This window comes from Ursus americanus, chromosome 27 (assembly GCF_024610735.1).
Source record: "Ursus americanus isolate L20-20 chromosome 27, mUrsAme1.1.p, whole genome shotgun sequence".
Lineage (NCBI taxonomy): Eukaryota > Metazoa > Chordata > Mammalia > Carnivora > Ursidae > Ursus > Ursus americanus.
The window spans coordinates 9,931,090-9,944,399 of record NC_142153.1 but is presented as its reverse complement, the minus strand read 5'-3'; the positions used below and the strand labels follow the sequence as shown (position 1 = coordinate 9,944,399).

The following is a 13,310-nucleotide window of genomic DNA, read 5'->3' as shown; positions in this document are numbered from 1 at the left end:
ATCATATATGGCTTTTATTATGTTGAGGTACTTCTATTACTAGTTTGTTGGGTATTTTTATGATGAAATAGTGCTGAATTTTTGTCACTTTTTTGGGGGCATCAGTTGAAATGATATGTGTTGTTTTTTCGTGGGTTTTTTTTTTTTTGCCCTTCATTTTATTAATGTGTGGAATTACATTGATTGATTTAATATGTTAAACCATTCTTATGTTCCAGGTATAAATCCCACTTGGTCATAATGTATGATCCTTTTAATGAACTGTTGAATTCATTTTGCTAGTATTTTATTAACGATTTTTGCATCAATCACCACCAAGGATGATTGACTTCTATGTTTCTTGTAGTGTCTTTATCTGGCTTTGGTATCAGGATAATGCTGACCTCATAGAATGAGTTTGGAAGTGTTTTCTCCTCTACAATTCTTAGAAAGAACTCGAAGGGGATTAGTGTTAATTTTTCTTTAAATGTTTGGTAGAATTCTCCAGTGACTTCATATGGTTCTTTTCCTTACTGAGATGTTTTTGATTACTGATCCAATATCCTTATTCTTTATTTGTCTGGTCAGATTTTTAAATTTCTTTGTGACTTAGTCTTGATATGCATTTGGTCTTGGAAAACCCAAAAGACTCCACCCCCAAATTACTGGAACTCATACAGCAATTCAGTAATGTGGCAGGATAGAAAATCAATACACAGAAATCAGTTGCTTTTTCTATACATTAACAAAGTAACCGTAGAAAGAGAAATTAAGGAATCAATTCCATTTACAATAGCACCAAAAACCATAAGATACCTAGGAATAAACCTAACCAAAGAGGTAAAGGATCTATACTCCAGAAACTACAGAACACTTATGAAAGAAATTGAAGAAGACACAAAAAGATGGAAAAACATTCCAATCTCATGGATTGGAAGAACAAATCTTATTAAAATGTCTATGCTGGGGTGCCTGGGTGGCACAGTCAAGCGTCTGCCTTCTGCTCAGGGCGCGATCCCAGCATTCTGGGATCAAGCCCCACATCAGGCTTCTCCTCTAGAAGCCTGCTTCTTCCTCTCCCACTCCCCCTGCTTGTGTTCCCTCTCTCGCTGGCTGTCTCTCTCTGTCAAATAAATAAAAATAAAATCTTTAAAAAATAAAAAATAAAATGTCTATGCTACCCAGAGCAATCTATACTTTCAATGCCATCCTGATCAAAATACCAAAGGCATTTTTCAAAGCGCTGGAACAAACAATCCTAAAATTCGTGTGGAACCAGAAAAGACCGCGAATCACCAAGGAAATGTTGAAAAAGAGAAACAAAGCTAGGGGCATCATGTTGCCTGATTTCAAGCTATATTACAAAGCTGTGATCACCAAGACAGCATGGCACTGGCACAAAAACAGACATATAGATCAATGGAACAGAAGAGAGAGCCCAGATATGGACCCTCAACCCTATGGTCAACTAATCTTTGAGAAAGCAGGAAAAAAGACAATCTCTTGAATAAATGTTGCTGGGAAAATTGGATACCTTTGTATCTTCTGAATGGGTGCCACATATATTCAAATATCTAAAGATGTCTATAGGAAATACATGAATCAGTAGTCATTTCTGGGTCACAAAGAAGACAACAATAATTTTGTAAAAGTAAAAACCAATATGCCAAAACTCTATCATAATATACTAAAACAATAGGGAATAAAAAGAGTTAAGGAAAAATAATAGAATGAAAAGTTTTAAATACTACCATGAATAACTTTTTCAAAATGGAAACACAAAACTATAATTACAAGCTATTTAGAAATTAATGAATTCTATACAATAATCTAAAAACTTGGAGCATAAGTATTAATCACAGCAGGCTGGGTTGCACTATGATAAAAAGATCTTTTTAAAAAGTATTTATTACTTTTTCTTTTAATTTAGCTTACTTAGTTGAAAATGCATATAATTTAATTTCATAATAGTTGTTTAATAATTGGATTGAAAATTTAAAAATCAGGTGTAGTGAACCAGTACAAGCCTGCTATAGAATATTACTGGATCACTATAATGTCTCCTTTTTCATTCCTGATTTTGGTAATTAATGTGGTCCTTTTCTTTTTCTTTGCATTTTTTAAAATTATTTAAATTTTGTTAGTTAACATACAGTGCAGTATTGGTTTCTAGAGTAGAATTCAGTAATTCGTCATTTACATGTAACACCCAGCGCTCATCACAAGTGCCCATGGTCCATCTAGCACACCCTCCACCCACCCCCTCCATCAACCCGCTGTTTGTTCTCTATCATTTCTTTTTTTTTTCTTTTTTCTGAGAGAGAGAGCATGAGAGCCAGCATGAGCCGGAGGAGGGGCAGAGGGAGAGGGAGAAGCAGGCTGAGCAGGGAGCCTGATGCGGGGTCAATCCCAGAACCCAGGGATTGTGACCTGAGCTGAAGGCACTTAACTGACTGAGCCACCCAGGTGCCCCTTGTTCTCCATCATTGAGAGTCACTTATGGATTGTTTCCCTGTTTCCTTTTTTTCTTTTCCCCCTTCCCATATGTTCATCTGCTTTCTTTCTTAAATTCCACATATGAGATCATATGGTATTTGTCTTTCTCTGACTTATTTCGCTTAGCATAAATACATTCTAGCTATAAAATACAGATTTGAAGGGACACCTGCACCGCAATGTTTATAGCAGCATTATCAACAATAGCCAAACTATGTAAAGAGCCCAAATATCCATCAACTGATAAATGGACATCTAAAAGAAGATGTGGCATATGTATACCATGTATACCATAGAATATTATTCAGACATCCAAAAGAAAAAAACAATCTTAGTGGCTAATACAGTTAATTTTTTGTTCATGTGATGTCAGCCATGATTCTGGGTGACTCTCCAGGCAGCTGTCTTCCATGTGTTGGCTCAGCATTCCAAATGCTTAGTATTTTTGGTATTTCTATATTGATAGGTTTTCTCCCCCAGATTCCAAGCCAACAGAAGAGCAGACCAGACAGGCATGAGCCACAGTAGAGAAATACTTTCTCTCAGGAGTGACATTTATCACTTTGTCCTCATTTCATTGTCCAAAATGAATAAACTGGCCATGCCTATATTTAGAAAGGGAGGGCTCCTGAACTAGAATAGATTTGAATATTGCTAAATGGGGAGAATGCCTACCACAGAGGATAGTATCAAAGCTAAGTATTAAAACTGTAAAACAAGAGGAATATGAGAACAAGCAATAGTTAATAAAGCATAAGTTGATAAACAGAAACATTAAAATAAAGTAAATTTAAGAGCTTGTTGTTGAAAAGAAAAATGTGTAGAAAGTATAATTAAGCAAAAGGGACAATACCATGTTATGATGTTAGAAAAGATTAACATGATATAGCTATGAACTTGGAGATTAAAACAAACAAATTCAAATTTAATGAATTCTCCAAAGGAGATAAGAATTTAAGTCAAATCATCATGTTGTATACCTTAAATTTACACAATGTTATATATAAATTATATCACAAAAAGCTGGGAAAAAAAAGAATTTTAATGGATCCAGTTGCCTGTGTTAGGTATAGATGGTTTCAAAGGAAAGTTTTAAAGTGTTTTGGAAGACATAATTCATATACTAATACAATTTTAGGTTATAGAAAAAAATGTGAATTAATTTGAAGGGTGCTCTAATATTTACTAAGCAACTTTCGTTTGCTCAGTTATGACAAAGTATATACACATATGCAAACACATGAGCAACAAGTCCATATTAAAGCTATAAACTTCTAAACAAAATGTTATATTAATTTTGGTAGTATATTAATAGAATGTAATGTTTTAATCAAGGAATATGATGGTTTAGTGTTAAGTAATGTATTAATGAAACATATTGCATCAATAGGTCAAAAGACAAAAGCTATTGTTAATCACTATCAAAATGGCTATTGATAAAAATTCAACTCCATTTTTTATAAAAATTTTAGTAAATAGGAAGATTTATATTTTTTTCTCAACATGATCTAGAATACTCATCTTAAACTGAACAACACTTAATGATGAAATATCTGAGGTTTTCCAATGAAAAAACCCAGAGCAAAGTTCACATACCTGACGTCACCGTTGTTATTTACATTGTCTTGGCATTTTAAAGCAATTAGACATAGAAAGTTTATTGGAATAAAGAAGAAATTAGAACATGAATTACATGGGCATATGAAAGAATATACCAAATGCAGTATCCAGAGTCACTTTAAGAGTGAACCTCTCATTAAGAATTCCCCCCTCGTTGGGCTTATATGTTTTGGTTTGTGATTATATATTGTTATTTTAGAAATAAGTGCATTTTAAAATACCACATTAAAAAATTTACAATTAAATTTTTATAAACAATAAGTAATGCCACAAGTTGAGTGGATTAAACATTAAAATCATGTTATTAAATATTTTTATTTACTTCTTATATACATTAAGTTATAAATTGAGTTTATTAATTTTTATAAATCATTATTTATACATCGTTATTGATTTCCTGAATTTCAACTGGAATGTAGCACTGTGGTTACTTTAGAATATAGCACATTGTACATGTAAAAGGTATGTAATATATTCTTGATGACATCCACTAGTTTCTAAAAATAATTTATCTTTTTCAGTTTGATTACATGGGCTCTGATATAAAGGTTGTAACGCAGAAGGTTATTCAGATAATTGGCTTTGTTAACACCGTAAGTTTTTAAAAACTATTTTATGTATTTTGTAAAACTATAGGTAATATATATGAATTGATGTGTATAGCATTTTGCTGTGCTGTTAAAATTCTCATAATCAAAATACTGAATCAAATATCTTGTATGTATTTTTGTGGAAGTTTAATGTTCAAATTTATTTAAAATTTATTATTATTATTTTTTAGATGTTTTCCCAGTTAAAACTGACTGTTGTAATATCTTCCATAGAAATTTGGTCAAATAAAAACAAAATCTCTACTACAGGGAATCCTAATAATATATTATCTAGATTTTTAGAATGGAAATACAAACATATCTTCCGACCTCATCAGGTTGCATACTTATTTGCGTGAGTACAGTATTCCATATTTGTGTAGCATTAAAGGAAAACCCAAAATGATTTCATATGTTAATTATGAAATATAAGCATTTAATGAATAAATACTGTGTTCTTTAAATTTGATAGACACCACGGGATGGTAAAAACATGAAAATTAAAAGTCCTTGTCCTCAAGGAGCAAATGTTGGTTGATACTTAAAAACTTTTATCAACTGACATAATATTTCAAAATTACATAAAAATACTGAAATAACTAAGGGAGATTAATTATGAGTGATATAATTTCTTTGATTTCCTTCATCTTATAAAGTTATACTTGCTCTCATCTGATTTTTTTAATAACATGAATACATGGAATTGTTACATGCTCTAGCATCTAATGCATAGAAAAATCTAATCATCTTTAATGAATAAAGTGAATAAGGAGGTCACAGAAAATTTAATTTTTAGGGCTATAAATGTGCAGGGAACCAGAATAAAAATGTAAACAGTGCAATAGACTTTTGCATAAATTATTGGACCTTATCCTTATTATATTTCCAGATGTTTAATTTAAAACTTACAAAATATTGAAATACTCTTAACATTGATGGTTTGAGAAAAATGTATTTAAGTAGTTTAATTCAGAGTAACATAAGGCTTAGGACACAGTAGTTGTTTAATAATGTTTGTTGCTATGAAAATGTTTGTCATTAATTATATCACTCTTACATGCAATTCTGAGGAAAATTATTATTTTTTAGCTTCAAGAAATATCCTAGTTTTTTAGGAGCCACATTTCCCGGAAAAATATGCAATAAAAATTTTGCTGTAGGAGTCGCTCTGGTATGTAATTATTTTCCAGTTCCTCATTATTTCATGTTTCAAAATTTCCTATATATTGTGGAGTGTGAATAAATATATTATGTAGTCTACTCATCCTTTCATGGTTTTTTATATTACTAATTTGGAGCATAAATATTAAACTGTATGTAATTGTTTTTAAAAATAGAGCATTTAGGGGCTCTTGGGTGGCTCAGTCCGTTAAGGGTCCAACTCTTGATTTCAGCTCAGGTCATGATCTCACGGTTGTGAGATCAAGCGCCACATTGGGCTCCATTCTCAGAGGGGACTCTGCTTGAGATTCTCTCTCTCCCTCTCCCTCTGCCCCTCCCCTCCTCTCTCTCTTTCTAAAATAAATAAATAAATCTTAAAAAGAAAAAAATTATAAATTGAACTGATTATAATGTCATATTGTTTTTAAAAAACATATTTGACCCGAGTAAATATTTAATTGTTTGGACAGTAACATGCTTGCTTCAATATTTATTACATAACCAATGTAATTTTAATGTTAATTATTAAACATATTAGCTTTTCTCCCAACACGAATAATTGGTGTAAATTCATGTGCTTTTTTTGTTATGTGAGTGTTACTTTTTCTATTGTAAAGTAATTATTTTATTATTGCATTCAATTCTTTAGTATATGTTTGGGATGAGCAGACTGTTGGAGGAAGAAACAGCCATTAAATATTCATAATTACTGTTTTCTGGCAAAAGTGAGAATGAGCTCCTACTACAGAGTTATATTCCTTTTGCAACAATTTGTATAAAAAAGTATGGAAAGGAACTAACTTGAGAATACTCCAGAGAAAGAAGTCTGCACTTTTATGCTGAGCCAGGAATACAGTTGGTTATGTTTTAGTAGCATGTACAATGAAGCAAATTGTTATTGACAGATTACATATTTAAAATCAGTTCTGAGATGTACTTGTTATCATTCCTATAAACTACATACTGATTGATTAGATAAATCCAAAACCAGTTCTGGGGGTTGTTACCATGGCTAGAGAACAATCAGACATTTCATAGAGATTTGTTTTTATTATCAGTCCCTGCTTTTGGTCTTCCCTCAGCCAAAGCTTGAGGAAAGTCCATCAGAAATTGTCCAGGTCTTCATCACTGTTAATTCTTGAAAACAATGTTTCATTTCTGAGGACTAATTTTTAGATTATGCTGTGTGTGTGTGCATGTGTGTGTGTATGTGTGTGTGTGTGTAAAGCAAATAAACCAGGTCATAAAAATTATTGAATATAAGTGGATAGTATGTGTGTTTTCCTGATGCCATCCTTAAGACTAATTTTGATTGGAATTTTTATAAGAGAATTTTGTAAATATAAGAGATAAATATATGAATTAAGCAAGAATGCTATAAAAATATCAGTATAAAATTAAAATATAAATGTAAAAATAAATTATTTTTATTTATACTAGCAACAGTTTGAAGATTGGGTTTCAGAAAGATAGCTACCAATCATAATATTCTAAACTTTTTTTTTAAGTGAAGAATTGAAAAAAATTAAAGTTAAGAATTACTTCCTTGAGGGGCGCCTGGGTAGCGCAGTCGTTAAAGCGTCTGCCTTCAGCTCAGGGCGTGATCCCGGCGTTCCGGGATCGAGTCCCACATCGGGCTCCTCCGCTGGGAGCCTGCTTCTTCCTCTCTCACTCACCTGCTTGTGTTCCCTGTCTCACTGGCTGTCTCTCTGTCACATAAATAAATAAAATCTTTAAAAAAAAAAAAAAAGAATTACTTCCTTGAATATGGTGGCTTTATTAAGTGTCATGAAATCAGGATAAAGTCCTCCAACTTTGTTCTTTGTCAATACTATATTGTCTGTATATAACTTTGCATTTTCATATAGATTTTAGAATCAGGCTTTCTGTTTACACACAGGCTTACTTAGATTTTGATAGGGATGGTATGTAATTTATGAATGAATTAGGGGAAATTTGTTATAACAACATTGGATCTTCCAGTGTCCACTAACATGGTTTATCTCTCCATTTACTGATCTTTTAAAAATTCTTTGTAGAGCTTTCACATTTCCTGCTAAATTTATTCATAGCTATTTTATATGTCCTGATGTTGTCATAACTGGTATTGATTGTTTAAATTCATCTTCCAATTTTTCACTGCTAGTGTATATATGTGGTCTATTTTGTACATATAACCTTGCTGAATTTATATATGAGATCTATTATTTTTTCCAGCTTTAATGAGATATAATTGACATAACATTGTTCAAGACGTACAGCATAATGATTTGATATATGTGTATGTTGTGAAATGTTTTCAGTCAGGTTAGTGAACACATCTCACACAGTTGCCGTGTGTGTGTGTGTGTGTGTGTGTGTGTGTGTGTGTGTGATAAAAACCCTTGAGATCTACTCTTTTAGCAACTTTCAAGTATACAATACAGTATTGTTAACTATAGTCATTACACAGTACATTGCATCCTCAGAAACTAGCAGTTCATACCCTTTAACCACTTTCACTCATTCCCACCCCTAGCAACCAATAATCTGTTCTCTGTTTCTTGGAGTTGTGCTAGACTCCACATATGGCTGTGCTAGACTCCATATATATGTGAGATCATACAATATTGTCCTTCTTTCTCTGACTTATTTGACTTGGTGTAATGTCCTCAACATTCATCCATGTTGTCACAAATGGCAGAATTTCCTTCTTTTTTATGACTAATATATATATATATATATATATATATCTCACAATTTCTTTGTCCATTCGTCTGTCAGTGGACACTTAGGTTGTTATCATATCTTGGCTATTGTGAATAGGGCTGCAATGAACATGGGGTACAAATATCTCCATGAGACAGAGGTTTTATTTTTTTCCAGATATATATACCCAGAAGTGGAATTGATGATTCATATGATAGCTCTATTTTTGATTTTTTCAGGAATCTCCATACTGTTTTCCGTAGTGGTGGTACCAATGTACATTCTTATCAGCAGGGTACAAGGGTTCCATTTTCTCCACCAGCATTTATTATCTCTTGTCTCTTGATCATAATCATTCTAGTAAGTGTGAGGTGATATCTCTTGTGGTTTTGACTTGTGATTCTCTGATGATTAGTGGTGCTGAGCTTGTATCTTTCCATATACCTGTTGTCCATCTGATATCCTCTTTGGAGAAATCTTTATTCAGGTCCTTTGACCATTTCTCTCTCCCTCTTTTTTTTTTTTAAGGTTTTATTTATTTATTTGAGAGAGAGGGGTGGGGAGGAGCAGAGGGAAAGGGACAAGCAGACTCCATGCTGAGCACAGAACACAACATGGGATGATCTCACAACCCTGAAATCATGGCCTGAGCCAAAATCAAGAGTTGGATGCCCAACTGATTGAGCCACCCAGGCACCCCCCTTTGACCATTTCTTTATCAGTTGTGAGTTCCTAATATATTGAGAATTCTTACTTGGGTTTTGGTAGTGAGTTCTAAGAGTTTCTAATATATTTTGTGTATTAAACCCTTATCAGATCTATAGTTTGAAAGTATGTTTTTTCCTAATCTCTAGGTCGCCTTTTCATTTTATTGATTGGTTCTTTTGCTGCACAGAAACTTTTACATTAATGAAGCTTTTGTTGTTTGTGGTTTCGTTGTCATATCCATAAAATCATTGCCAAGACTAGTGTCAAGGAGATTTTTTTCACCATGTTTTCTTCTAAGTTTTATGATTTCATTTCTTACATTTAAGTGTTTAGTTCATTTTGAGTTAATTTTTGTTAAGTGGTGTGAAATAGGGGTCCAGTTTCATATTTGCTTGTTTCCAATACTATGTTAAATAAAAGTAGTAGGAATGGGATCCTTGTCTTTTTTGTAATCTTAGAGGAAAAGTTCTCAGGTTTTCATCTTTGAGTATGATAACTGTGGGCTTGTCAAATATGACCTTTATTAATAAGGTATGTTCCCTCTATACCCACTTTGTTGAGAGATTTTAATCATAAATGGATGTTGAATTTTGTCTATTTTCTATTCATTGTCCCTAGTTTCTTGTTTCTTTTTTAAATCTTCCCCTCTCTTTTTTTGCCTTCTGCGGTTTTAATTGTGTATCTCACAGGATTCCATTTCCTATCCTCTCTTAGCATATCAATTATATTTTTTAAAAAACTCCTTAAGCAGTTGTCCTAGAGTTCATAGTATACATCTACAACTAATTTGGTTGTAGTCTAGTTTGAATTAACTAGACTAAACTAACTGAACTAAAGTAGAACTAATCTTGTTTATTCTCATCAGGTATTGGAAGACATACAGACATGGTAATGACAGTCATGCAGGAAGAAGTTTAACTTACAGTTCCCTAGAAACAGAAGGCATGCCATGCAGGGGCCATATGAGTGGCCGTGTGAGGGTTGTTCAGGCAGCATAGGGAACAGGGGGGAAATGTGGACAAGAGCCTCTGTTGTTTCTTTAGGGAAGAACGGGTAAGGCAAAGTAAACAGTTTTAGGATTGACTAGTATGACTAACTTCAGTGGGCTTTTTGCATAGAGGCTGTACCTAGTTTTCTGGTACCTGTCTCTGATATGATTTTGGCAGGTGAAGAGTGGCCTAGAGTATGTGAGCCTGATAAAGGGGTGGTGTGGCATGGCGTGTGGTCTCTAGGTTGATTTGTTTGCATATGAAAGGCATGCTTTCAGGTAAGTTGTTTACTGTCTTAATTGGGTAACTCTGGGAGGGACAGTCTAGCATTGGAAAGGCCCCAGATATCAAAGCATCACAATACAGAATATCAAAGCCATCATTAATACAATTAGCCCATTAATTCAATTTGATTCATATTACAAAATTTTAGGAGTAATAAAAGAGGAGACTTTTACAGAGTAGGGCATAAATTGTGCGAAACAGCATAGAAAACATTTTAGTATGAGAGTAAAAGGGAGAAACATAGGTAGAGGTATAAGGAATAAGGCCTTGTAGCCCAGTGCATAACTAAATTAAGCACCTCATATGTAATGAGTCTTTATATACATGAAGGCAGGACATATCACGGATGATGGATACCTTCTCTGAACTGTTCTTTACTTGCCACCTGCTTACAGTGCAGTAGCCTGGGTCATCAGGAACCTATCACTTTTTTTAAGACTACTTTTTAATAACAGTTTTAGGTTCACCACAAAACTGAGGGGAAGGTACACAGATTACCCATATACTACCTGCCCCCACACATGCACAGCCTCCCCCATTATTCACATCCCTCACCAGAATGGTATATGTTTTAGTAAGGATGAGCCAACATTGACCCATCAAAATCACCGAAAGTCCATAATTTACCTTAGGGTTCAATCTTGGTGTTGTACATGAGCTTGGATAAGATGATAGGTATCCATCATCATGGTATTATTATAGGAAGTGTTTTCACTGCCCTAAAAATCCTCTGTGTTCTGCCTATTAATTTCTCCCCTCCCTGCCTGCAGCCAAGGACCTTTTTATTGTCTCCACAATTTTGTTTTTTCTGGAATCTCATGTAGTTGGAATCATATAGTACGTAGCCTTGCCCTTTTCACTTAGTATATGCACTCAAGCTTTCTCCATTTCTTTTCATGACTTGGTAGCTAATTTCTTTTTAGTGCTGAATAATATTCTATTGTCTGAAATGTGCCACAGTTTATTTATCTGTTCACCCACTGAAGGACAGCATGGTTGCTTGCAAGTTTTGGGAATTATGAATGAAGCTTCTTTCAACATCTTTGTGTAGAAATTGGAAATGATCTAAAGGAGAACAGTAATACCTACTGAGGATTATTAATTTCCTATTGCTATGTAACCAGTTATACCAAAACTTAGCAGATTAAAACAATACAGTTCTGTGGGTCAAGAATCTAGGTGGGTGAAGTCAAGGTGTCAGGTAAGGCTGTAGTTATCTCGGGGTTCAACATGGAGAGGATTTGCTTCCAGACTTAGTCATTTGGCTGTGGCCGACCTCATAAAATCTGTTTCCAAACTCGTGCGTGTAGGCCTCTCTACAGGTCTACTTCATGATGTCATAGCTGGCTTCGCCTAGAGAGATTGAGTGAGACTTAGAATCCAAGAAGTCAGTCTTTTATTTTTTCTTTTAATTTTTTTTCTTCTACCACATCCCACAGGAAACCAAGAATTCAGTCTTTTTATAATCTATCTTAGAAATGATGGCTATCTGTTTTGCTACATTTAGTTAATTAGAAGGGAGTCAATAAGTTCAGCCTATACACAACGGAGTAGGAATACACAAGGGCGTGAATGCCAGGAGGCAGATACCACTGGGGCCCATGTTAGAGGCTGCCTACTACAAAGAGAATGTAAAATTGACTATTAAAATAAGAGATTGAAGTCATTTTGTTTAGAACAACTCAAAGAAGGAATACAGTATGGTGTTTGAGACTCTATTAGCTAAGGTAGCTGGTGTTGTCCTTAAGTATTAGTATTTTGAAACTAAACTATTGAGTTCACTCATCCATGTTTAATAGTCTATGATCCACATGCTTATATAACTCTGCTACAGTTGCGTCCACATCGGCATCTCGGATGCATTGATTTTAAAAATGAGTGTTATGTACTAGTTTTTTATTATAATATTATTTAGCATAGTGTACACTAATTTTTTATTATAGTAAATTTATTATAGTATAGTGTAGGATTTTTAGCTAACTCTTTTCTTCTTTCTTATATTTAGTATCCAGAGGGTTTATCCTTGGAGTCATACACTGTAGGTATTGTGCAGTTGCTGGGCTTTAATCTGGGATTGAGTTATGATGACCCTGACACTTGCTATTGTTCCAGAGATGTTTGCACAATGTCACCTAAAGCAGTGTAAGATAATTTTATTTATTGTACATATTCCTTTAAAAAGGTTTTTTTGGTTGGTTTTTGTTTCTTTTGTTTTGTTTTGTTTGTTTGTTTTTTGGGTTTTTTGTTTTTTGTTTGTTTGTTTTTTTTTTTTTTTTTTGGTTAGGAGCTTTTATACTTCTATTAACCAAACAGAATTAATTAACAGTTATGAAACTCTATACCCAACAACTACAAAATACATTTGTTTCAAGTACAATGGAACATACACCAAAATAGCCCCGACACTCTCTCAGGCCTCTTCATGCCTGGTGAAACTCTCTTCCTCCTTCCTACATTCTGGAGTCTGGCTTCTATTTTTTCTCCCCTGGCCAGACTGAAAGCACCCTCTAGGGGAAAAGCCATATGAATTGTGTAATTTCAGTGACTTAGCATAAAGCTAAATGCTTTGATATTTGCATTTGAAACTGGCATTGTACAATATAAGGATGAACAGTATAATTCATATTAATAATTAAGATTTTTTTTATTTAGAAAGACATTAAGTTGTAAATTAATAACACCATAACCCATTGAGAGAGAGACTGCTGAAGAAAGGAAAAAACTTTTAATTTTAGTGCCATTAGTAATACATTTTCCCTGCTTTTTTCCATTTTGCTTGGGTTCCCACAAATTA

At 33.6% G+C, this 13,310-nt stretch overlaps 1 protein-coding gene across 1 annotated transcript in view; it reads left to right on the top strand.

Moving 5' to 3' along the window:
• LOC123780384 (disintegrin and metalloproteinase domain-containing protein 5-like) overlaps nucleotides 1-13,310 on the top strand; it is a 140,022-nt gene that overhangs the window by 21,809 nt on the left and 104,903 nt on the right. The window contains exons 8-11 of the mRNA XM_087856318.1: nucleotides 4,617-4,688; nucleotides 4,877-5,040; nucleotides 5,775-5,856; nucleotides 12,522-12,658. Of these exons, the coding sequence (XP_087712444.1) occupies nucleotides 4,617-4,688; nucleotides 4,877-5,040; nucleotides 5,775-5,856; nucleotides 12,522-12,658 (455 nt within the window). The remainder of the gene's footprint in view (nucleotides 1-4,616; nucleotides 4,689-4,876; nucleotides 5,041-5,774; nucleotides 5,857-12,521; nucleotides 12,659-13,310) is intronic.